Genomic DNA, 24,284 nt, shown 5'->3' on the forward strand with positions numbered 1-24,284 from the left:
GGGCTGGTAGATTAGGAAAGGAGAGACTGGTGCGGTAAAAATGAATGCTAGCATTGAACCCACTACTCCCACTGACCTCTAACTAAAAGGCACTGCCATCGCTTCTCCTGGGTTTTTAAGAGGTCAGTGGGAGAGGCGTGCATATTGCTTGCATTGATTTGACTGCACCCGCCACTTTTTTTTCTTTTAACTAATTTGTGGCACCAACCCCTGCAGGCAGCCCTTTGGAAAAGGCAGCCCTTTGAAAAGGCTGCCTGCAGGCTGCAGGGTTTCGCACAAGTCGGGGGGGGGGGGGGGGGTGCCCGGTTGAGCCCCAGCCCATTAGTACCTTTTGGGGCGTGTAGGAACTCTAGTGGTTAGGTCCCACTCCCTGCGCCCACCTGCCAAGGACAGAAGGGCGCGCATAAGGGGGACCCGCCCTGAACGCTCAGCGTGAACGGTGCGCGCCGAAAGGCCCTCCTTCACAGGAAATCTCCTCTGGTGCTCATAATTTGGACCACAGTGCCATCTACGGACCAGTACGGATTATGACGTACGCCAAGTGAGGCCTTTTCAACCATTGCTGCATAGCAGTGCCATTCTCCTGGAGGAAGCCTTCACAGCCCATTTAACAATTCAAGCAAATACAGGTTCAGGTTATTGACCAGCTGTTCTCTGTCTCCACTGCAGCATGAAGGTCTTAACAGTCCACCCTTCCAGAGTGCTCCCTCCCAACCCCGGGTGAGCCTCCATGCGGAGAGTGAAAGGAATATTGGAAACATTCAATGAAGCTGACCATGAAGGCTACCTGCAGAAAAGGAGTCTTTCAAGGGCTCCCCGGAGCTGGCGTGGAGGGAGAAGTTCGCAGCAGGCGCCCTATTGAAATTAAATTCCCCCCGTTCTTGTGCTGGTGCCGGGCTTACCAGCGCCAGACCGGGGCACATTTAATAACAAGACGGTGCTGATGCTTTCACATCAGCGCCCTATCGACGTGAGTACCTCTGCGGTGTGGGAGCAGGGCGGTTTTCATTAGAATAGGGTGCTGATGCTTTCCCATCGGCATCCCATCGGCATCCTATTCCAGTGATGAACTCCCTGTTCCAATGCGGGAGCAGGGAGTAAAAAACAAAATGGCCATATAGCCCAACGTCTCCCAGCCCCCTGGCATTGTCCAGGGCTGCGCGGGTGTGGGAGGGGAGAGTCGCCACATTGGGGAGAGCCGCCACAATTTTCTTTCATTGCCCTGGGCACTGGAGGACCGGAGCAGAACAATTGTGTGTGTGTGTTAATTTCTTTTTTCTAGATGTTTTTATTTTTGTAATGTACAGACGCTTGGGTGAGGGCTAGTGTGGCTTGAGCTGCATTTACAGACTAGCTGCTTTGCAACCATGAGACGGTAAACGAGTATTTAAAAAATCAGGGCATAGAGCTGCTGGTTGCTTTTCCCAGCTGGCAGCTGTGCTCCTGAGCTTGAGGCAAAAAAGAGCAGACACACACTGCGGAGGACAGCGCTCAGCATTGCAGGAGGGGTGTGGACGTCAGAGCCGACACTGCACAAGAGGCTCGGAATAAGCTCACTCTTAACCCACGTGTATACCACCCAGTGCCGTAACACAAAATGTGGGGTCCCCCCTGCGAGCCATGCTGAGCCCCCCCAACTTAACAACAAATCACAGGTCGTGCTACACTCTGGGTAGGCCTAGATTATCACGCTTGCACAATACGCAAGGACGTGCTGCTGAAGGGGTATGCCGCACACTGTACTAGAAGAAAGATCTAAATATGTGTTTTAATGCAATATACAACACACTTTCTGAGAAAAATTGGCTAAAAAGCCAGAGTGTTTGCAATTGTTTTGTAAGGTAACACCAATCCAATACATGCAAGTCACCAACAGTGCACAGGAACATTAATGCGTTGCTATTAAAAATGCCATGCCACATTGAAAACATGTCCCACTGGCTGCACAATGTAGACCAGTGTAGACACGTTATAACATTACAATAGAGCATGCCAGGCCACATTTAGACATACCTAGACTGGTTGCACCAAAATGCCAGTCGAAGCAATAACACTTATCAAGAAGAGAACACACATTCAATCCTGCGTCCCTGCAGCCTCTAACTACACAGCCAAACGTTTTAAAATCTGCACAGAACTGGTCAATCCTGTTGCAGTCTCCACCTCTCCTGTTCCCTCCCAGGACCTCTGTATGGCTCTGGCCTCTCACGTCTCTGATAAAACTCAGGACATCCTGTCCACTATCTCCTCTTCCTCTCCCTCTTCCTCTCTTGGCCCCCTTTGGCCATCTCTACCTCTCTTCCTCCTTTCTCCTCTTTCTCTCTGACAACACATGACGAGGTTTCTAGTCAAGTCTGATCTATGAAAGTGTCGTCCAAACAGGTGCTCCCCTGCTGCTCCAGAAACATCAAGGACCATATTGACACCCTCGCTGCACCTTGGCCGATTTCTGTAATCACTCTTTCATCACTGGAAGATTCCCATCTCCCCTTAAGCACTCCCATGTGCACCCACTCCTCAAGAAGCCGTCTGCCGATCCTACCTGTCAGGCATACTCTCGCCCCCAATCTACATCACCCCTTTCCTGGGCAAACTCTTGGAAAAGCTGGCCATCTCCCAGCTTACTCTCCACATTGAATCTGTTGGTTGTCTCCATGACCATCAGTCTGGCTTCCGAGCTGCCAGGGGCAAGGAAACTTCTCTCCTGAACACGCTGTCCAGACAAGTGGTCGACTGTAAATTGGCCGAAAGACAAATGGTCGACGTAATTTGGTCAAAAACCAAATGATCGAATTTTATTTTTATTTATATATGTATTTTTTAGGTTTTCGTTTAGGGAAAAAAGGGTTTTTTAGAAAAAAAGGGGGTTGGCGGTGGGATCCCCCCCAAAAAAAAATAAAAGGGGTGAAAATAAAAAAAGAAAATTAAAAATTCGACCATTAGGCTTTCGACCAAATTGGTTCGACCATTTGTCCAGTCGACCACATTTTTTCGACCAATTGTCTGGTAACCCCTGAACACCCGTGAAGATCTGCTCTCTAACGTTGATTCCAGCATTCCTTCTGTCCTAATCCTCCTTGATGATTCCTCTACTTTCTACACAGTCAACCACGCCATCCTGATCAATCGACTACATGAGAACCTGGGCATCACGGATCAGGCCCTGGAATGGCTGACCTCCTTCCTCTTGGACTGCCCCGCCCAGGTACAACTTGGTCCCTTTCTCTCCACCACCTCTTTCTCTACCTGTGGCATTCCCCACGGCTCTATCCTCTCACCCTGGTTTTTCAACCTCTACTTGGGCCCTTTGACCCACCTGATCTCTACCTTCTCCTCTAACTTTCAGTGTTATGCGGATGACACTCTGCTTTCCTTCAGGTTCCTTTCGTGCTCATTCCTGACTGTCTATCCGTGATTCAGGATTGGTGCACCTCCAACGATATCTACCTAAGTGCCATTAAGATGGAGATCCTTCTCATTGGGAACCCCTGCTTTCCCTCTCTCACTCTGGCTACCCACCCTGGGCCCTCTTCCTTTGCCTTCCTGCAAGGCAAAACAACTTTTTTGTCATCTTTGACTTCAGTCTCTCTTTCTCTCCTTGTATCTCTGACGTTGCCAAGAAGTACCACTACCTACCAGTTGCGCCTCCTTAAAGGGACTCTTCCCTTTCTCACTTTCCCCCAGAAGCTCACAGTCTCCAGAGCCCCGTTTCTCTCTAGGTTGGAGTACTGCAACAGCCTCTTTCTCAAGCTACCTTCCTCTGCTCTCCGCCCTCTACAACTAATTCAGAACAAGACAGCGGGATTTATCCTTGGCCTCAAGCCCAGGGACCGTATCTCTCCAGCCATGAAATCTCTCCACTGGCTTCCGGTGGTTGCAAGAATCAAGTTCAAGATCCTTTGGATTGTCCACACGGCGTCCTGGGGTCTGGCCCACATTACATCCAAGGCTCCCTTCCAAAATACGTTTTTCTCAAGCCCTTCTCCCGGCTACCTCCAACTCTCTAAGGGCTAGACGCTTCTTCAGGCAGAGAGTGGGGGGTAGATCTCTCTCCTCTGCAGTTGCCTCCCTCTGGAATGGCCTCCCTGCCCCTCTCAAACTTTAGCGGACTACCTGATGTTCCAGAAGCAGCTCAAAACGTTTCCCTTCTCCTCTGCTTAGGGACTGTAACTGTAACCCTACAGTCCCTTGGTCTCTTTGCACTACCCAGAGCTGTGCTGCCCTGCCTGCACTTACTCAGAGCATTACAGCCCTGTTTTCCCCGTCCCTCTTCCTTCCTCTCCCTCCTCTGTTTCCCCTTGCATTTCTCATTCTTGCACTTGCACGATTTGAATGACACAAGGCCTAGTAAGATCATTTGTCTTGTCCACCCTCTATCTTCACTCCATTGCTTGTCGCGCCAAGAAACACTTGTGTACAGGCGTGTTATAATAGACTTATATTATATCATTTTATCACAGATGCTCATAAAAATATACAATGCTGCAGTAAGAAATTGCTAGACTGGCAACACCCAAATGCCAATCTAGTCAGGTAATTACACTTAGCAGGACTGCTTTATCAGAAATGCGCAGTTAAAAAAAAGTCATACCAAACTGAGGAATAACTAGACTGGCTGCACCAAAATGCCTCTCTAGCCACTAATACCACTTATCATGCCTGCTTAGCCTGGACATGGACAACCATTATGATTTATCGCATAATCCCACCGCCCACACATCCCCTCTGCCTCAAATGCCCTACCCCAACCTCCAAAATCAGCTCCTTGGCCCAGAATTACCTTCACGTCCCTCTTCCTTGTCCCAGAGCTTACATTTGAGGCTCCTTGCCTCATAGGTAAGTACTGGGATGAGGAAGAGTGGGATTAGGAGTAACGAATATACAGGTAGCTAAGTCAGGCATTACCTCCATGTACCTCTACCTAATCCCAGTGCTTGTGTATGAGGCATAGTGCCTCATACACAGGTACTGCCTCATACACAAGTACAGGGACAAGGAAGAATTGGGCTAGGAGTAATGACGATTACCAATAAGTAATTAAGGCATTAAACACAAGTAGGGGCTTAACAATATTCAGTTGACTGGGCTGCAGCACTCACCCCGAGACATTTTGGGCGATGTTGACTCAACCTGGCTGACCTTCAGAGCAGTTGCCGGACAGAACAGGACGCAGATGTTAAATGGCACCTGGGTTTCGCTGTTAACAAGGGCCCAGCAGTTACTAACGTAAAACATTTCACTGCTAGTACCTGTGTGGGTTTAGTACTTTCATGCCAGGGAAGTGAAGGCTAGAAAGGGAACATGAGACCGTTCATTCTCACAACAGTTCATAAGTGCGTGCTTTCACACTTAAAGGAGAGAGTTAACTGCTTGTAACATTGAAGCTGCATTAGAATTTTCTCATTAAAATGGGTAAAGAAGTAATATGCCCCCACACAAATAAGTTTGCCTTCCCCACCACCCGTGAAGTAAGTACCTCTCCCAACATTTGAAGGATCAGCCCCCCGAAATGTAGGTTTTGTTGCGCCCCTGAACACAAGCACAAACACCTTTCACCATATACATGCATGCACACACAGCATTCCTTACATTTGAGTGTGCACTCTTTCACCATACAGGCACACCCAGGCAGCCACCCATACATTTAAGTGTGCACCCTTTCACTGTACACGCACACCCAGTCACCCATACATTTGTGCGCACCCTTTCACCATACACTCACACAGGCAGCCACCTCCACATTTAAGTGTACACCCTTTCACAATACGCTCACACACACACACACAAACGTCATTGGGTTGAGGGGAGCCCTATTACTTCAAAATGAAATTGGGCCTCAGTATAAGTTTGCTGGTCCGGTAACAACGGTACTGGTAAGCTTGCCGGTACCGTTGTTACCAGACCGGAAAACTACGAGTTCTGCTCGGGGGTGCCTTCCCACCCGCCAGGTCTGTTCTGGCGGGTGTACCGGCACCCGCGAGCAGAGCATGTCGGATGCGCAGGCACCATTCTCAATGCTGGCGGTGCATCCGAGCTCCCCATTCCCATTGAACCCTATGGGGATCAAATGGGAATGAGAGCATTTTTTTCCGGCGCCCGCAAATGGGCAATTACCGGGTCCGGCGGGGCCATAATGACCCATAATTGCCCATTTGTGGGTGCCATAAAAAAGCGCAGATTTGGCAGCAAGGCTACCGCCAAACATGTAATGAGGCTGATTGTTTCTTTTTGAAATCACTCTGACTTCATAAAGACATTTTTTTCTGTTAAGGACTCAACCATAACGGAAATCATTTCTTTATGAAGGCAGAGTGACTTCAAAATAAACTATTTCTTTTTGAAGTCATAGGACTCCCCCACCCCATGACATGCAGGCCTCCAGCCTGGGGTCTTCCATGTCATGGGTTAGGGGGAGCCCTCGGACTTCAAAAAGAAAGTTTCTTTTTGTAGTCACTCTGTCTTCATAAAGACATTATTTCTGTTACATAAATAATGTCTTTATGAAGGCAAAGAGATTTAAAAAAAATGTACCAAAAAATATTTAGAAAAAATTTGTTTTTTCTTTTTTTTTCAAGTGGGGGCACCTCCCAGGAAATGTGCTTGCGGGGCCCCCCCGCAGCGCGGGGCCTGCGGGGGGGGGGCCCCTGTTATGCCAGTGATACCACCTTGAATGCGCCCGATCTCAGAAGCTAAGCAGGGTCAGGCCTGGCTAGTACTTGGATGGGAGACTGCCTGGTGCCAGGTGCTTTTTGCTACTCTCTCCCCGATAGGTGGCGTTTGTCTTTTCGACATTGAACTACATTTTCCGTCCCATTGATCCCACTTTTAATTTGTAAAAAGACAGCGCATGCATAGGCCAAGTGACAGACAGTAGCCCTCGCTCCAATCCAGACCCCCGTCAGTACCTTACACGTTTTTCTCCAAACTAGCTTGAGAGCAGAACTGGGGTCTAGCAAGCGGCACACTCCAGCAGCAGGAGACTGAAGAAACAGCAGGAAAGGGCAGCTCGTGTACCTGGCAAAGCACCTGCGGCGTCTTTCTATTTTCTCTCGTGCGGGCACTTTCCCTGCCATTGGAACCTGGACACAGAAGGCCCCATACACCTAGGGGAGGGAAGAGGCCGGGAATCACCTGCATATGTGGGGTCTAGAGGAAGAGAGCACCTGTAATTAGGGCTGGCATTAGGGGTGGGCTGCCCAGGCGACTGCCCAGTCCCCCCTGCCATTAGCTCCCCAACTGCTAGCTCGGGGGACTCTTTCAAGGTCACCCCCGAGCTGGCATGGTGGGAGAAGGCGCGGCAGGCGTGCTATTGAAATTAAAAGCGCTCCACTCTTGGGAGCAGAGCGCATTTAATAACAATTGGGAGTTGATGCTTTCAGCGCCTTTTGAAAAATGTGGCCCTCCCCCCCTTCGCATGAGCAGAGGCACACTTGAGGGGAGGGTGCCAAAACGTTGTTTTGCTGCCTGCGGTGCTGCAGCCGCTAAGGCCGGCCCTGACTGTAATGCCCTAATGATCACGTGTGTGATCACCTGATGCGGGAGGGCACCGGAAGGCACGGGGAGCGGGGTTGGTGGATGGGGAGGGGCAGTCAGGTTAAGGAGAATGAAGTGAAGAGGTGTTACATGACTCCCAAGTGTCCGCGCTTCATTGGAAATGAATGGCGCCGTGCGGGATATGAAAGATCCCTACCGTGAGTAATAGGCAGCAGCCAACACTGGCGATGAAGAGGGAGCGGCGGACCAGAGGTAGTGGGGAGACTCGCAATGGTCATCACTTTTCACAACAGTGGATGTTGAGAATACCCCAAAAAAAGGAAACGGTGAAGCACTGCGCATGTGTGCGCGAGGGATAGAAAGGTACGGAGCAGCTGGGGAGGCCCATTTGACAGCTTGTGCATCGTGGGAATCAGGGTCCCCACATGTCATGGAGGCAGCAGCACCAAGGTGCTGGGAAGGGCCAAACACAAACACCAGTGCTCCGGGTCACTAAATAAGCACTGGGGAAGTCACTATGCAATGGTGAGGATTTCAGGCCCCTTTTCTAATGGCTTTGCAGGTGAAGAACGATGGTCTGGAGGGTTGCCCAGAGCAATGCCGGAGGTTAAGATTCATTCTAAACCTTCCAGCCATCGCTGCTTTTCTTTTGCTATATTCCCCCCGAGTGGGACAGGTATGACCAGACGTGGGTCACCTGCCTGCTGGGCCTAGAGACCCAAGCTACTCCTCACTGATGAGGCCCAACAAGGATGAAACATGTTTGCGGATGCTTGTGGTCTTGTACAGAAGGGATGTTACCAAGCAGTTTGTGCTGGACTGCCACTTTTGGAGTGGGACCAAGCCTGATTTGCATATGATCTTTCCCCTTTTGAAATGACTTGGCAGGCGACGAACGATGGTCTGGAGGGCTGCCCAGAGCAATGCCCGAGGTAAAGATTAATTCTAAACCTTCCATCCATCACCTCATTTGTTTTGCTGTAGTCACCCTGAGTGGGATGGGTTTGCCCAGACAATGGCCCCGTGCCTGCTGGGCCTAGGGACCCAAGCTACTGCTCACTGATGAGGTCCTACAAGGCCGAAACATGTTTGGGGATGCGTGTGGTCTTGAGCAGAAGGGCTGGACTGCCCCTTTTGGGGTTTGACCAAGTCTGATTAGCGTATGGTCTTTTACCTTTTGTAATGGCTTGGCAGGGGCATACACTCTCTCTCTCTCTCTCTCTCTCTCTCTCTCTCACTTCAACATTTAACATAGTGGAGAGCACCTGGCACACCATGTCAGACCCTGGCAGCATCGCAGTACCTGCCACACCACTCGCAACACCACAAGAAGGCCTACCATCCAGATTGCAAGACAATTTGGCCATGCAGCTGCCCGGCCATTTTGATGTCATGGGAACCAGCACCCTGGGGCCAGATGGAACAAGACATACTTTAACACAGCCCGAGACACTGAGCACACCGTTGATGCCAGCCCGGGGGGGAACTGGGGGCCATTCTGGCTCAAGTGGACCGGGAATCGTCAGAAAGAATACACATTCTGTCATATGCTAGTGGAAGCCTCTCCCAGACGGAGCAAGCATAATTGCAGGCTGCTAAAAGAGAAGGTCTGGCTGTGGTATGGGCCTGTGAGCACTACCACCTATTTCTATACGGAAAACCATTCACTATTGTGACCGATCACCAGGCTCTTCTGTTCATCTTTGGAAATTCCCGGGTCAAGATGCCTCCTCAAATTGCCAGATGGGGTCTATGATCACAGGATTATCGTTTCGCATTGTGCACAGACCCGACAAGGAAGAGAATCCTGCAGATTTTCTATCCCGTCATCCAGTCACTTCTGCAGAAATGACCTCCACAATAGCAGACCAATACATTCACTACGTGGTCCAAGCGGTCACCCAAGAAGTGGTTGATATTGTGCAGATCACTCAGGAGTCAGAGTATGACCATTGCATCCAGAACATCCTGCAGTGTCTAAGGTCGGGCAGATGGAAGCAAGCCGAGCAACTGGGGGAAGACATGTGTCCTGGGGTGCAGAGAGACATTGAGAGATTACTACCTTTAAAGTAGTACTTTCTCCTTACTGCTGGTTATTCAAAACATTCTTCTGTCCTTATTCTTCTTGACTTGTCTGCTGCTTTCGGCTCCGTGGATCATTCCCTACTTCTGGGTTCTCTATCCTTTGGTTTTTGTGGGTCTGTTCTATCCTGGTTTTCGTCTTATCTTTCTAACCACACTTTTGCTGTCTCTTGGGGTGGCAATACCTCACCTTCTCTTTCTCTCGATCACAGAGTTCCTCAAGGGTCAGTCGTTGGTCCTTTCCTATTCTTTTATACACTTCTTTTCTTGCTCCTATTATCTCATCCTTTGGAGTATCACACCACTTCTATGTGGATGATACTCAGCTTTTTCTTTCCTTCTCATCTTTCACGCCTGACATTCATCACACTCTTTCATCATGTCTCTCTGCTATTAAATCCTGGATGATCTCCCATTTTCTTACTCTAAATGCTGGAAAAACTAGAGTCTTATTCTTTCACTCTAACACTCTTCTGTCACCATCTCTTCCTTCTTCTATTTCTTTTCCTCCCTCTACTCTCCCCATTTTCCTCACAGCCCGCAATATTGGTTTTTACTTTGACTCCAATATTTCCTCTGTCCATCAAATTTCCCTTACGTTGCGCGCCTGTTGATTTCATCTTTACAACATAAGCACATTTCGGCCATTTCTTACTTTCCACGCCACAAAACTTCTTGTATCCTCGCTAGTTTTCTCCCGACTCTTCTACTGTTCTTTCCTATTCTTTGGACTTCCCTGCTCATGTCTTTCTACTCTTAAATCAATCTATCATTGTTCCATTTGCTCACTTTGCCTTTTTTCTTATCAGGACTCCTCAATCTCATCTTCCCTTGCCTCACTTGGATGGCTTCCCTTTTATTCTCAGCTCAAATACAATTTCCTCTGTCTAGTCTTCAAATCTCTCTATGGTCTTTCCCCTGACTATCTTGCATCTCTCTTATCATTCTATTCTCTTTCTCGTTCTCTCCACTCGGCTGTTCTTTTTAGACTTAACGTTCCCCGTCGCCTTTGTGCTAAATCCCGTTTGCGCTCGTTCCAGCTTCTTGCTCCTCTCCACTGGAACCTTCTCCCTCTATCTCTTCGTTCCATTACTTCCTATTCTCTGTTCCGCTCTTCTTTAAAAACCCATTTGCTTCAGTCGTCTGTTTGATTGATACTAGTTGACCCTGAACACTGATCTACACAGCTGATTTTAATGTACTGCTGATTGTTCTATGTAAATCGCTTTGGTTAAAAGCGCTATATAAAACACAATAAAATACAAATACAAATACAAAATTAGCGTGGGCTGAAGAAGGCCTACTCCTAAAATGAACCAAGATAGTGATGCCCCGAAACTGGAGAAGGAAGGTGCTAGAGCTAGCGCATGAGGGACACAGGAGAATGTCGGTCCATGAAGCGGCTTCCGCACTAGAATATCTGGTTTCCCCATCTCGATGGCCAAGTTGAAGCTTTGCTCCAAGACTGCCCTACATGCGTCATCTTAAATCCACACACCAGACTGGAACCACTGCAAATGAAAGAGCTTCCCGAACATGCATGGACGTAGAAGTCCTTGACTTCTTTGGACCCATTGCTGGGGGTGAACACATACTTGTGGCTATGGATAAGTACTCCAGGTATCCAGACATACAAATGGTGTCCTCCATAGTGGCGTATCACACCATCCCGGCCCTAGACAGGATGTTTACGGCCTATGGGGTTCCCTGTATAGTGAAGTCCGATAGCGGGCCCCCATTTACAGGACAAGACTTCAAGACTTTTGCTGAATATATTGTTTTCAAACATCAGAGGATTACCCCACTATGACCCCAAGTAAACAGAGCAGTAGAACGTTTTATGAGTAATATTAAAAGAACTGTCCAAATTGCCCATCTAACCGGGGAGCCTGTGGAAAAGTTACTCTATGAACTGTTGAGAGACTGCAAGAATACACCACAGGGAAGGCTCCGTCAGAAATCATGTTTGGCTGCAATACTAGAACCCGACTACCACACATCCGAGGCAAGGGACTCGGAGGGCCAGGATCTGAGAGAGTGAGACGCCAGTGCCAAGGCAGGGATAATGCGCCACGCTGATACCAAAAGACAAACGAGGGAAGCAAGTCTCCAGGAAGGAGACACTGTGGTAGTGAGACAGCCTTGCACCTACAAGCACACCACAGCCTTCAGCAGTGCCCCGTTGACTATCAGCAAAGTTAAAGGATCCTTGATAACGGCTGGGGATGGGAGCCCCAAAAGTCACCAGGAATTCATCTTACTTCAGGAGGTTCCCTGAGAACCTGGAGGTGGGAAGAGGACGAGACGACATGGACGTCGTGGAGACGGAAGAGCCCTATGAAGGTGATGGAGAAGAGTCTGATATTGATGTTTGGAACCCTCCAGTTAGTTACAGCCCGGAGAGGGTCCAGGTGAGTCGCACAGGTCGGCCCAGAGATACAGAAACCAACCCCAGAGACTGATTGATGAAATGCAGTAAAAAATGTACTTTGTATTTAAAAAGAGGGGAGGTTGTAATGTCGTAACGATCACCTGATGGTTCCATGTCATTTCGCCGACACCCTTTTTTCCGACGGGTGGTTTGCCGCAGGATTTTTCCCGAACATCATTATTGAAATGTTTTTATTATTATTTTGGGGGGGGGGGGTCTTCACCCCCAAGGCCCCCTTAATTTAATGATTTTTTTTATCTACCTCCTCCCAACCCTTTATTCACCCTTTCCTCCACACCCCCCCAAAGAATTTGATGGAAATTTTCAGCTAAACTCCTGCGGAAAGAATCCTGTCGATCATTATCCATACCAATAATGCCAGAGGACAAGAATGACTTTGGATTGCAGTGACCCTTCACCTCTGGAACCTATTGCCATAGGCAAATTGGAAGGGCACACTGAACAATGTGCAAAGGTAATAGGACAAGGGAAGCAAATGGATGACTTGGACAGTAATGTGCTGGTCAATGTTGTATTGAAAAGCAACAAATAGAAGGAGACAGAAAAAAAGAAAGAAAGGAAGAAGCCCTTGATGTTTGATTTATGCAAAATCAGGTGCTGACACTGCAGATGGATGCGTCACTTTGCCAACTCACGTTCAAGCCCTGGATTGGGGCAAAAATAAGGATAAAGAACTTCTGTGGATCATTTGTGATGAACTCATTGAGTCCATTGAATCTGCTGAGTGAATAAGCACCATAGTTATGGCCAGAAAAAGATCAGCATGATCAGGTTGTGTGTTGACTTGAGAGACATAAATAAGAACATTTTAGCTGACAAATAATCCATACCAGTTATCGCTGAAATGGTGATTTGCACGCACGGAGCAAATCTTTCGACAACTCTAGCTTATTCACCACATATCACTAAATAACCTTAACGGAGGATTCCAAACACCTGACATAGTCCATTATGCCTGTTGCGCTTTAACGTTACTGCAGAACGCCATTTGAAGGGGCTTCTACTGCAGCGGTCTTCCTGACAGTGATGATGCACCTCCTCAGGGGTATCCCAGGCACCTTACAGCATAGAAGAGAATGATGCTAGTTAAGGGACTGTGTTGGAAAGGTATGCATGGAATACAGGTCTGGTCTGGCTGTCTTATTTATAGCATCTTATAAACTCCTCTAACAGGAGAACACGTAGCAGTTTTCACTGACAAACAGTCCACATTTGTAGCTGAACAAGTAATGTATCCATGTACTGCCAGGAGGTGCAAGACATGCTAACACATCTGCACCGGATCTGCTGTGACAACCTCTCATAACTGAACAATACAGATACAATGGAAATACAACTGCGGACCGCCCAATGTTGTATACCTCAGCCAATGAAAGTGCCTTAAAGCAAAATATGTAGGTGAGGCCTGCCAGGAGTTGCATGAAAGGATAAACCTACATGGGCACACCATCTTCAACCACAAAAGAGAACGATGTATGGCTACCACTTCAGACAGGATGTGACACACAATGAAGGATCTATCATTGATAGTTTGGAAAGGGGACCTCTCAAATACCACACCAGAAGAACATGGGAGCTCAGGTACCGAAGGTGCTTAACCTAAGACAGAGGTCTGAACATAGGTCTAGGTTTCCTAACATACGATGATCAACTTTGATCCTAGGTCCAGAAATTCAGTCACATCAACAAAAGTGAGGCAACAACCCTCAAGTACCACCTTTCACCAATAGTGGTTGGACACTACTGTTTAGAACTTTAGAACCCCTAATGGGTGAAGACATAGGACATTGACAATAGAAGTTTTGGGTGTCCAGGCTCAAATGTTTGTCATCCATTATTTGGCATGATGCACACTCGCACAACAACAGACATTTCACTGTTCAAAAATGGCATGTATTTTGTATTTGCCACATTGTGTATAAGCCAATAAGCTGTAGTGAAGCAGGAGCATAACTGAGGTAGTATTGGAGCCTGAACCAGTTAAACCAGGTGACATTTGTAAGTGTCACTGTGATGCTGGACATTCCTAATGGAGGGACAGGGCCTCCTGTCCTTGTCCTACCACTTCTCGGTGTGTAATTACGTTTTCTGCCACTGAGGTCCCGCCCCCGCCTTGACCTCTGGCAGTGCAGCTCTTAATTCTTATTTTTTGGTGAACATCTGCAATGGGATATCCTTATGGCACCCATGGGTGGTGGTACAACCTTGTACCCCTTATGTGTGTTTTGGGGCACCTGTGTGTTTCCCATAGAGCAGGGTATAGGCTGGTGGCAGCTACATGCTGACTTGACAGTGGCTCTGAGTATCCTCCATTTTGGGATACCCAGGCCCTGCCATAGGAATCAGTGGATTCCTGACAGAAGGCAAGATGGCCCCTGTGGCCTCTTGGTTTATATTGCCTTTTACCTTGTTTCCCAAAGTCCTGGGAAGCCCTGACTCTGTCCCTTTCTACTGAATGGCTGTTGTGTGCAAACACCATATATGTCTCTGTTGTTCCCTTTCCCCCTGACTGACTGTTAGGTAGAAATACCATATATGGCTCTGGGGCTGCCTCCTGTCAGACTGACTAGAGCCTTCTCGGGTGTTATGTGTTGTGGATGTTGTGAATGGACTGAATGCCTGTGAGCCTGATCGGCTGCCTGCCTGCATGAATGCCCTACTGTGTGATTGGCTGACTGAGCCTGGGTCAGGCAGAGTGAATGAGGGACAGATGTGTATATCTGGGGACCTCTCGCTTGCCAATTTGTTCAGTAGCTGAAGCCGAAGCTTAGCAAGAAGAAGCTGCTCCTTGAAGCCCAGCTGGAAGAAAAGCCTGCTGCCCCATTTCTTCAATATTCATAAATCGGTCATGTCTCCCAAGGACTGATCCAGAGAGGACCTGCAAAGGAGATCACTCCCCGAGCTACAAGGGACCATTGTGCAAAACTGCTACTCTTCATCAAAGTATCCTGGAAGCCTGTGTGCCTGTCATCTGTATAAGGGGTCTTCGAAGTCCAGATGAGGAGTGCCAGACATCTGGAGCCAGAGAAGTCCATTGGTGTCCCCCAGGGTCCGGAGGTGCGTATTGTGATCGCTGGAAGCCGTTGCTATCTACCGCCCAGAAGAGGGGGTACCCTGGCATAGTGCTGCTGGGCACCCGGAGTTGCAAAGGTTCCAAACTGTCTAAGGAAATTTGAAGGGACATCCTTGCAGTCACCACTGACCACTATTTCCTTAAGAGGTCCTTAAGAGGGTCATGCCTATGATCCCCGAAGCCCTCCGCCCTCCTGTGGTGGCGGCGCTAGTCCTCTCACGGCTGGACTATTGTAATTCGCTGTACTTGTCACAACCGATTGGTCTTATCCATCGCCTTCAGCGTATGCAGAACCCTGCCAGGTTAGCCACTGGCTCTCCCTATGGGGCTCACATCACGCCAGTGTTACGCCAACTTCACTGGCTGCCGGTGAAGCAGCGTTTTCATTTCAAGTCTTTGTGCATCGTCCACCGGGCTATTCACACCCAGGGTGCCGAATTTTTGCAGTCTAAATTGTAAGATACATACCAGATCGGGATCTCCGCTCCGTGACCTCTAACCGTCTTACTGTTCCTAGTGCTAATCGGGAAAGGCTTGGCGGCAGAGCATTTTCTATTGCCGCTCCCAAACCTTGGAACAGCCTCCCCCCGATACTTAAAGCCACTGCGGACCACCTTGGTTTTAGAAGAGCTTTGAAAACTTACCTGTTTTAATTTCCGGCCTCTCCATTGGTCCTTCCTCGACCGAGCAGCTTCCTTTCTAGCGCCATGATGCCTTTGGGCGACCGTGCGCTTTATAAGTTGTAATAACATAACATAACATATTTCCCACCGGAGAGAGACCAGAGTCGTTGGGTGCTGTGGAAAGTCCGCCGGTGGGTTTCCTGCCACCAGAAGCTATAAAAGTCTTCCAGAGGGTCCAGACTTGGTGAGGGTCGAGTCTAGGTCACCAGAAGCCGTCCAGAGGTCCGTGCAGTGGCTGCAGCACTGAAGAACCAAACGTCAGAAAAACGCAATTTTCCAAAACCCAACACCAAGAGTGACCCAGGCACCCGTCGCCGCCAGAAGTCATCGAAGGGTCCCAGGGTTCTTATCATTATCCACAAAGCCTTTAAGTCGACCACAGCAAGTTCTACAGTCATAGAAACCATCGACCAAAGGAGAGCAGCGTGAAGAGCCAAACTGCTGCCATTCCGAAAGACTTTGGTTCCCTTTCATTCTTGGACTCAGCATCCCAGTGGCTCCTTCTTCCAAAGGGGGTCCATCCTCAGAGGGAATCGTCGAGCAAAGCCGAGAAACTCTGCCACTTTGCCTGCCAATGCACCAAAGATACTGTGAAGTGGAAGAGCATTTCTAGCCTCAGGAGTCATCCAGGGGTCCCAGATTCGTATGGGATCCTGTTCTCCTGTGGCCTCTCAGGTACTTTGGGGTGTTGGGACCTTTTAAAAAAAGCACAAGGTTGTTGAACAATGTTGGACTGGGCTGTAAAAGACAACATAACTTACTCCCTAACTTTTCTATTACAGATTGCCCAGGTGGGGGGATCCTCACTCAGAATTACTTGTCTAGTCTAAAGAAAGCATTCTGCAGTTGTTCATAACTAACTTGCCTTTCTTTCCTATTCTATGCTGTTTACACCTTATTTAGGAATTCACTTGCCATTTTAAACTGTCTGCAGTTAGTGCAGTTCCTACTGAATTTAAGTAGTGTGTGGTACCACATAGTGTATATATTTACCATTCTCTGAATAAGTATTCCATGTACAAAATGTTATTATTTATATTTATACACTGTTGGTGGAAGTAGCAACCCTGATTTTATATAAAGAAGCTGTGTTCTCACCTCACATAGTGTGTGGACATTCCTTTGTGGGGGATTTGGGGAAACACTGTACTTAAGGACCTGCCTGCATCAGCTCCTGAAAGCTTAAGCCTGGCTGCTCGTCCAGCGTTACCAAATTCAAAGCCTTGCTGGGGCTGTTCTGTGCCTTAACCCTACAATATAGGGGGCAGAAGTACAGATACCCCCCTCCAGTGTTTACAGTCACATTTTATACCAGCCTGTAAACCTTAGTAGCTGTTTAAGACACATGATCTGGTCCTGCCACTAAATGCAGGCTGCAAAACACACTTTTAGACCCAGTGTGAGGAAAATGCAATACAAACCCTGCTTTCCAATTATGTGGTCTAAAATATTTCACTGCAATATTGTACTGTATTGCATTGGGGAGAGGCGCTACTATCTAGAGGTATTCAAGCGATCGACTGACTTATAACTAGAAAAACGGGAAGAGAAGAAAGATGTCTTTGGTAGCACTGATAGGTTCAGACAAAGAGTTCCATAGTTTGGAAGAAATAAGGGTACAAGATTTGCCAAATTCACAGGGTTTCCTGAATCAATTAATCACAATAGTGAGCTTGAAGGTTGCTCTTTGCGGCCGTATGGATGGTAAGACGTTATTACATCGCCAGGTTTTTTTTTGTTGTGATTTTTTACCAAATCGTTTTGGCCGAAAAACTCATTGAAAAATATAGGGGGTGGGTGGGTAAGGGCATATAAGGGGTAGGGTGTGTGTGGGGTATAGGAACCACACAATAGGGAAGGGTGGGTAGGGGGGGAACCCCAAATATAAACAAATAATTAGATTGATTTATTTCACCCGAAAACATTCGTCAAAAAACTCCCCGAAAAAAAGCCTGGCGATCTAAGAACATAGACTAGTACGGATAAAGGCACTTTAAATCTTTGTTTTAGGTATTCCGTAGCCAATCTTTACATGGCATTGTGAGCAATCCCAAGGTGTTTAAAAGATAGTCTGGACTTTATTGGCCTCCAGTGTAGTTTACGCAGGACAGGTCTAGGTCTGATGTGTGCATACCTAAGGGTGTCTGAAACAGTACGGGCCGCAGTAATTACAGCATTTTCTCGGTAGTACCGGCATACACTGCATTACAGTAATCCAATTTCGATCCTACGATAGGGCGAGCAATTTGAGTGCAGTGTGCAGATGATACGCGCCTTAACAGGACCAGATAGAAATTGCAGTCATACGAGAGGCCACAGATACTGTAGACTCTAGTTGCACACCTAAGGTCTGAACTTTTGTTTGTGCAGTGATGTTGACTGCAGACAGAGGTACATTACCATGAATGCTTTGCATTTTTTTTAAGTGAACCCAGGAAGTGACTATCATGATTACTTCTCGGTTTCGATTCAGTCAAATCAAAATTTTCCGCCACCCATTTTTCAATTTGTGGAAATACACATTGAATTTGGGGGGAATTTACATGGGGATCAGTAATGATTCTGAAGATAATCTGAGTGTCGTCTGCATAGTTTTGGGAGATGGCACCCGGGATTTGTCGAGAGATTGTGGAAGACTTTTATATCGATATAAAAGAGTATCGGTGTCAAACATGATCCTTGTTGGACTCCATATTTGACCGATGTATGTATAGAAATAGTCTCTGGACCGAAGTTTGATCCTGCACCTAAGTGAATATTCTGTAACAGCGCCATGATGCCCGAGGGCAGCCCTGTGATTTATAAATGGAAATAAATGAATAAATAAATAAATAAAATACATTAGTCAGGAATTGCTTTGTCCCATTAGTACTGGAAATAGAGGTTTCCGTTAGTTCTTTGACACTCCGACGAAGGATAAAGTGAACCAACATCTCAAATACTGCGGAGAGGTCCATAAGCATCACTAAGGCAGTATCCCCGTGATCAACAATTTGTAGCAGTGTGTCTTTTGTGTCAATTAGTGCGTTATCAGTACCTCTATGTGGGCGGAATCCGCATTGTCGACACCTCACCCTTTACATTCCTCGGAATGTGATTGAAGCGGCTGTGAGGTCACCTTGTCCAAAACCGTTAGTAAGAATGGACAGTTCATAATGGTCCCATAATTGGTACATATGTTGGGCTCCAGTGTTTTTTTTCTTCAGGAAGGCTTGGTTAGTACCTTGGGAATGACAATTTCTTGAGAGGTGCCTTTGATGAATTTGGTAATAATTGGGTTAATTGAGCTTGCACATTCTTTTATTATGCAAACAAAGGAGGCGATGGCTGGAAGGCTTGGAACGAACTCTGGCACTGCTCTGGGCGATCCTCCAGAACATCGTTCTTTGCCTGCCAAGCCATTACACAAGGGCAAAGACTATATGAATATAAGGCTTGCTCCAACACCTAAAGGGGCAGTCCAACCCAACCTGCCTGGTCACATCCCTTCTGTACAAGACCACAAGCATCCCCAAACATGTTTTGGCCTTGTTGGGCCTCATCAGTGAGGAGTAGTTTGGGTCTCTAGGCCCAGCAGGCACGGGATCCACATCTGGGCAAACCCATTTGACTCAGGGTGATTTGCAGAAAACAAAAGAGGTGATGTCTGGAAGGTTTAGAATGAATCCTAACCTTTGGCATTGCTCTGGGCAACCCTCCAGACCATCGGTCTTTGCCTGCCAAGCCATTACAAAAGGGCAAAGACGATATGCAAATAAGGCTTGGTCCAACCCCAAAAGGGGCAGTCCAGCCCAAATTGCTTGGTCACATCCCTTCTGCACAAGACCACAAGCATCCCCAAACATGTTTCGGCCATGTTGGGCCTCATCAGTGAGGAGTAGCTTGGGTCTCGAGGCCCAGCAGGCACGGGACCCACATCTGGGCATACCCGTCCCACTCGGGGTGACAAAGCAAAAACAAAGAGGTGATGGCTGTAAGGTTTGGAATGAATCCTAACCTCTGGCATTGCTCTGGGCAACCCTTCAGACCATTACTTTACTATACAGAGGTACAGGGCTCACTACTGGATAGGTGGTGGGTCGAAGAGAAGACATCATTTTAGCCGTTCCTTCACCAGAGATTGGGATAAAGTCAAAATCTTTCACAGCAGTGGGCAGTTGAGGGTCTGGTGTGGAACATGGTGTTATAGGATTTGGGGAGAGCATCGAAGCTGGTTTCCTTGCCCCGGATGTTTTCGATCTTTTTGTAAAAGCGAATTGCATGTCGTTGCACTATTTAGAATTTCGAAATGCTCTCTGGGAGAATTGTGTGCGATGTTGATCTGTTTTGCGCAGGCTTCATGCTTTGCTTTTACTATAGACATTTTCATAATGTTGAGCCCAAAATGATATCAAACATTTTGGGAAATGACTGGAGTCCACCTTAAGACTGCCTGTGCCTAGTTTTCAGAACATATTATATTCAACAGTGATGGGAGAAATAAGATTTATTCTTCTTAAAATGCAACACTGAGCTACAAATGTGGACTGTTTTTCTGTGTAAACTTCTATGTGCCCTTTGCTTTCTGGACTTTTTTGGTCTGTTAGATTAAGTAGCCACACCAGATCTATGGTCCATGCGTACGTTTCCTTCAACCAATGAAGTTTACATGGAGAATTCTTTCTTCCTCTTCGCTTTGAGAATGGGCAAGGGCACAGTGTTTGGTGCCTGGAACTACTCCTTCCTGGACCCTGTCCCTGCTTGGCCATGCCCCCTTGGATACAATTGCCGCCAGAGTCCTTGCAGCAGTGAAGTCCGCGGTGGGGCAAGGGCACAGTGTTTGGCGCCACAGGCGTTTGGCACTTTGGGAGCAAGGCGCATTTGGATCATACTTGGGATCTTGTATTTAATTTGCTTAGCAGTTAACATCTAGTATGACGTACAGGTGTTTAGCAGGTATCAGTTAAACAAGTCCTACTTCTTGATAAATCATCTTACATTTGTTATGTTGCATCATAGTCACACATGTATTAGATCAGTACATGTTTTAAACAGCTTTCATAAAAAAGGCCTGAAGCTGTACTCCTCATTCATCCCATTTGGTGTTAAGCTGTTTAGTTTCTCAATCCAAAAGATTTCTCTTTGGTCCATGCGATTAGCATAGTTTCCCCCTCTTTGGGATTTCTTAACTATTTCCAATATGACAACTTTAAGTTGGGCTATGTTATGCCTGTTTTCAGCAAAGTGTCGGCCCATTGGTGATCTTGCATTGTTCATAAGATGCTGCAAAGGAAACTTAAACTGTATATTATAGACTTAGAATCACACGTAGCATAGTCATTGAGTTTTATTTTATTACCATTCTTGGGATGCCTCACATAACCCCCTTTCATGATATTATTGCATTTATTACAATTTAAACATGCAAATGTGCCTGCCATCTTCTTTTTAAGTGTTTGTTGTCTCTCCCTTGGTGGTCTCTCTGCTTTGACCAATTGGTCTTTAAAATGCCTTCCTCTCTTGTAATATATGCCTCGTTGCCTGTTTCATTGTCTCTCACTTTCACCTAACGCTTCCTCTAACGCGTCATTTCATAGGTCACGTGTGTAGTGAATAACTTCCAGAGTCGACAGCCTGCCACAAAGAAGGCCCCTCCACCGGACAAGCTGGTCAGTGTGCCCGTGATGGTCCTCCCCTGCGTGCAGAGTCCACTTGAAAAGTTAAGTGTTGCTCAGGTAAGGGGTGGGCTGGGGTGGTCGCAGCTTTGACAAAGGCATCGTTAAGCAATAGTCTAAGTTTCTGTAGACATGCAACGTGCAATGAGAAGGAGCAGACACGTAGCCCCGGGAAAACAGAGCGCCAGAGGGAGAAATACATCTCCAAAGGTGCTCTCTCCACAAGGCAGCACGAAACCCACGAAGGGGATGAAATGGTGATCAATAGCTGGATTATTTGAAAGGCCTTTCTGCTGTTTTAGACAGCATCTTATAAAGGTGGATTCATATGTAGGGGTGTTGCTAGGTCTGGAAAAGATCTGGGGCTATGCTAATGGCGGGACTCAGGGCTACCTAGCCTTTTGGCTGTAGCCCCTGAGCCTCTATCTGGGGCTACAACCAAAAGACCCAGGGCTATAGCCCCCAGGCCCTCCCTAGCGACGCACAGATAGGGCCTTTTCAAGGGGTGGGCAAAGCGGGAGACAGCCCGGGGCGTGAAGGTGGAAGGGGCACTACAGTGAAAGGAGACAAATACATTTTTGTGAGTAAGTATGGGTGAGACTGAGAGCCCACTTACTGCAATTTCTAGTATGGCAAAAGGGCTGCCATCCGAGTAATGTACCAGCTCCACACCCTGCACCTAAAGATTTACTTGATGCTTGTTTTGGCAAGTTTAATTCCGCCCTTAAATTAGCACCTACTCACGACACATTGAACATCACTCACTTTGAGCTCCTGCAGCACTCCAATGCCCCTTGCAAAACACAATCAAGAAAGACTGTCTCGCAGAGGAGTGAGTGGAACTGAGGGTGTGGGCTCAGGAGCCAGACAGAGAGAAATCAAACAATGGCTTTCGAGAAAAGAAAGCAAAGTAAGAGAAAGGAGAATAAGGGGTTATAGAAAGAGGAGCTTTAGCAACAGAAAAGAGGGGAGAAGAAAGGAGACAGGGCGGTGATAGAAAATGAAAGGGATGCGTCGACAGGCAGGGAGAAAACATGCTAAATTGCAGACTATAAAAGGAAGGTGAATGGGACAGTAAAGAGTGATGAAAAAGAAAACCAGAAAAGAAAGAATGAGAGGAAAGACAAGGAGAGTAAAAGGGAGGAAACACAAAAAAAGAAATAGAAAAGGGAAAGAATAAAAAACAAGGGCTTTCTGAAACTAGTAGAATGAGGCATAGAGCAGAGAGATGGAGGAAGAAGTTATCCACAGATGAGTAAGGAGGTGAAAGTGGTGATAAGACAAGTGATGGGGAGAACAGGGAAAAGGGTAATGAAGAAAGTAGCAAGTTAGGAGTAAAAGAGACGCGGAGAGCGGGGAGAAAAACACAGTCAGAAAAGGAGATTGTGTCGCTGCAGAATCCAGAGCATGCCCATTAGAGAGAACATGTAGTCAGAAAGGGAGATTGTGTGGCCGCAGAATCCAGAGCAGGCCCATTAGAGAGAACATGCAGTCAGATGTGGCCGCAGAATCCAGAGCATGCCCATTAGAGAGAATATGTAGTCAGAAAGGGAGATTGTGTGGCCGCAGAATCCAGAGCATGCCCATTAGAGAGAAAATGCAGTCAGAAAGGGAGATTGTGTGGCCGCAGAATCCAGAGCACGCCCATTAGAGAGAAAATGCAGTCAGAAAGGGAGATTGTGTGGCCGCAGAATACAGAGGACGCCCATTAGAAAGAAAATGCAGTCAGAAAGGGAGATTGTGTGGCCGCAGAATCCAGAGCATGCCCATTAGAGAGAAAATGCAGTCAGAAAGGGAGATTGTGTGGCCGCAGAATCCAGAGCATGCCCATTAGAGAGAAAATGCAGTCAGAAAGGGAGATTGTGTGGCCGCAGAATCCAGAGCAGGCCCATTAGAGAGAACATGCAGTCGGAAAGGGAGATTGTGTGGCTGCAGAATCCAAAGCACGCCCATTAGAGAGAACATGCAGTCAGAAAGGGAGATTGTGTGGGCGCAGAATCCAGAGCACGCCCATTAGAGAGAAAATGCAGTCAGAAAGGGAGATTGTGTGGCTCCAGAATCCAGAGCACGCCCATTAGAGAGAAAATGCAGTCAGAAAGGGAGATTGTGTGGCCGCAGAATCCTGAGCATGCCCATTAGAGAGAAAATGCAGTCAGAAAGGGACATTGTGTGGCAGCAGAATCCAGGGCACAGCCATTAGAGAGAAAATGCAGTCAGAAAGGGAGATTGTGTGGCCGCAGAATCCAGAGCACGCCCATAAGAGAGAAAATGCAGTCAGAAATAGAGATTGTGTGGCTGCAGAATCCTGAGCACGCCCATTAGAGAGAAAATGCAGTCAGAAAGGGAGATTGTGTGGCCGCAGAATCCAGAGCACAGCCATTAGAGAAAACATGCAGTCAGAAAGGGAGATTGTGTGGCAGCAGAATCCAGAGCATGCCCATTAGAGAGAACATGCAGTCAGAAAGGGAGATTGTGTGGCCGCAGAATCCAAAGCACGTCCATTAGAGAGAAAATGCAGTCAGAAAGGGAGATTGTGTGGCCGCAGAATCCTGAGCATGCCCATTAGAGAGAAAATGCAGTCAGAAAGGGGCATTGTGTGGCAGCAGAATCCAGGGCACAGCCATTAGAGAGAAAATGCAGTCAGAAAGGGAGATTGTGTGGCCGCAGAATCCTGAGCATGCCCATTAGAGAGAAAATGCAGTCAGAAAGGGAGATTGTGTGGCAGCAGAATCCAGAGCACGCCCATTAGAGAGAAAATGCAGTCAGAAAGGGAGATTGTGTGGCTCCAGAATCCAGAGCACGCCCATTAGAGAGAAAATGCAGTCAGAAAGGGAGATTGTGTGGCT

General features: G+C 47.4%; 1 protein-coding gene across 2 annotated transcripts in view; it reads left to right on the forward strand.

The window, feature by feature from the left end:
* Window positions 1-24,284, forward strand: part of PLPPR2 (phospholipid phosphatase related 2) — a 109,747-nt gene that overhangs the window by 75,257 nt on the left and 10,206 nt on the right. Inside the window, exon 7 of one of the 2 annotated variants that reach the window (XM_069604160.1) lies at window positions 21,361-21,498. In XM_069604160.1, the coding sequence (XP_069460261.1) occupies window positions 21,361-21,498 (138 nt within the window). The remainder of the gene's footprint in view (window positions 1-21,360; window positions 21,499-24,284) is intronic. The other variant, XM_069604159.1, reaches the window with a different exon arrangement.

This window comes from Ambystoma mexicanum, chromosome 3q (genome assembly GCF_040938575.1).
Source record: "Ambystoma mexicanum isolate Mex_15411 chromosome 3q, UKY_AmexF1_1, whole genome shotgun sequence".
NCBI classification, from domain to species: Eukaryota; Metazoa; Chordata; class Amphibia; order Caudata; family Ambystomatidae; genus Ambystoma; species Ambystoma mexicanum.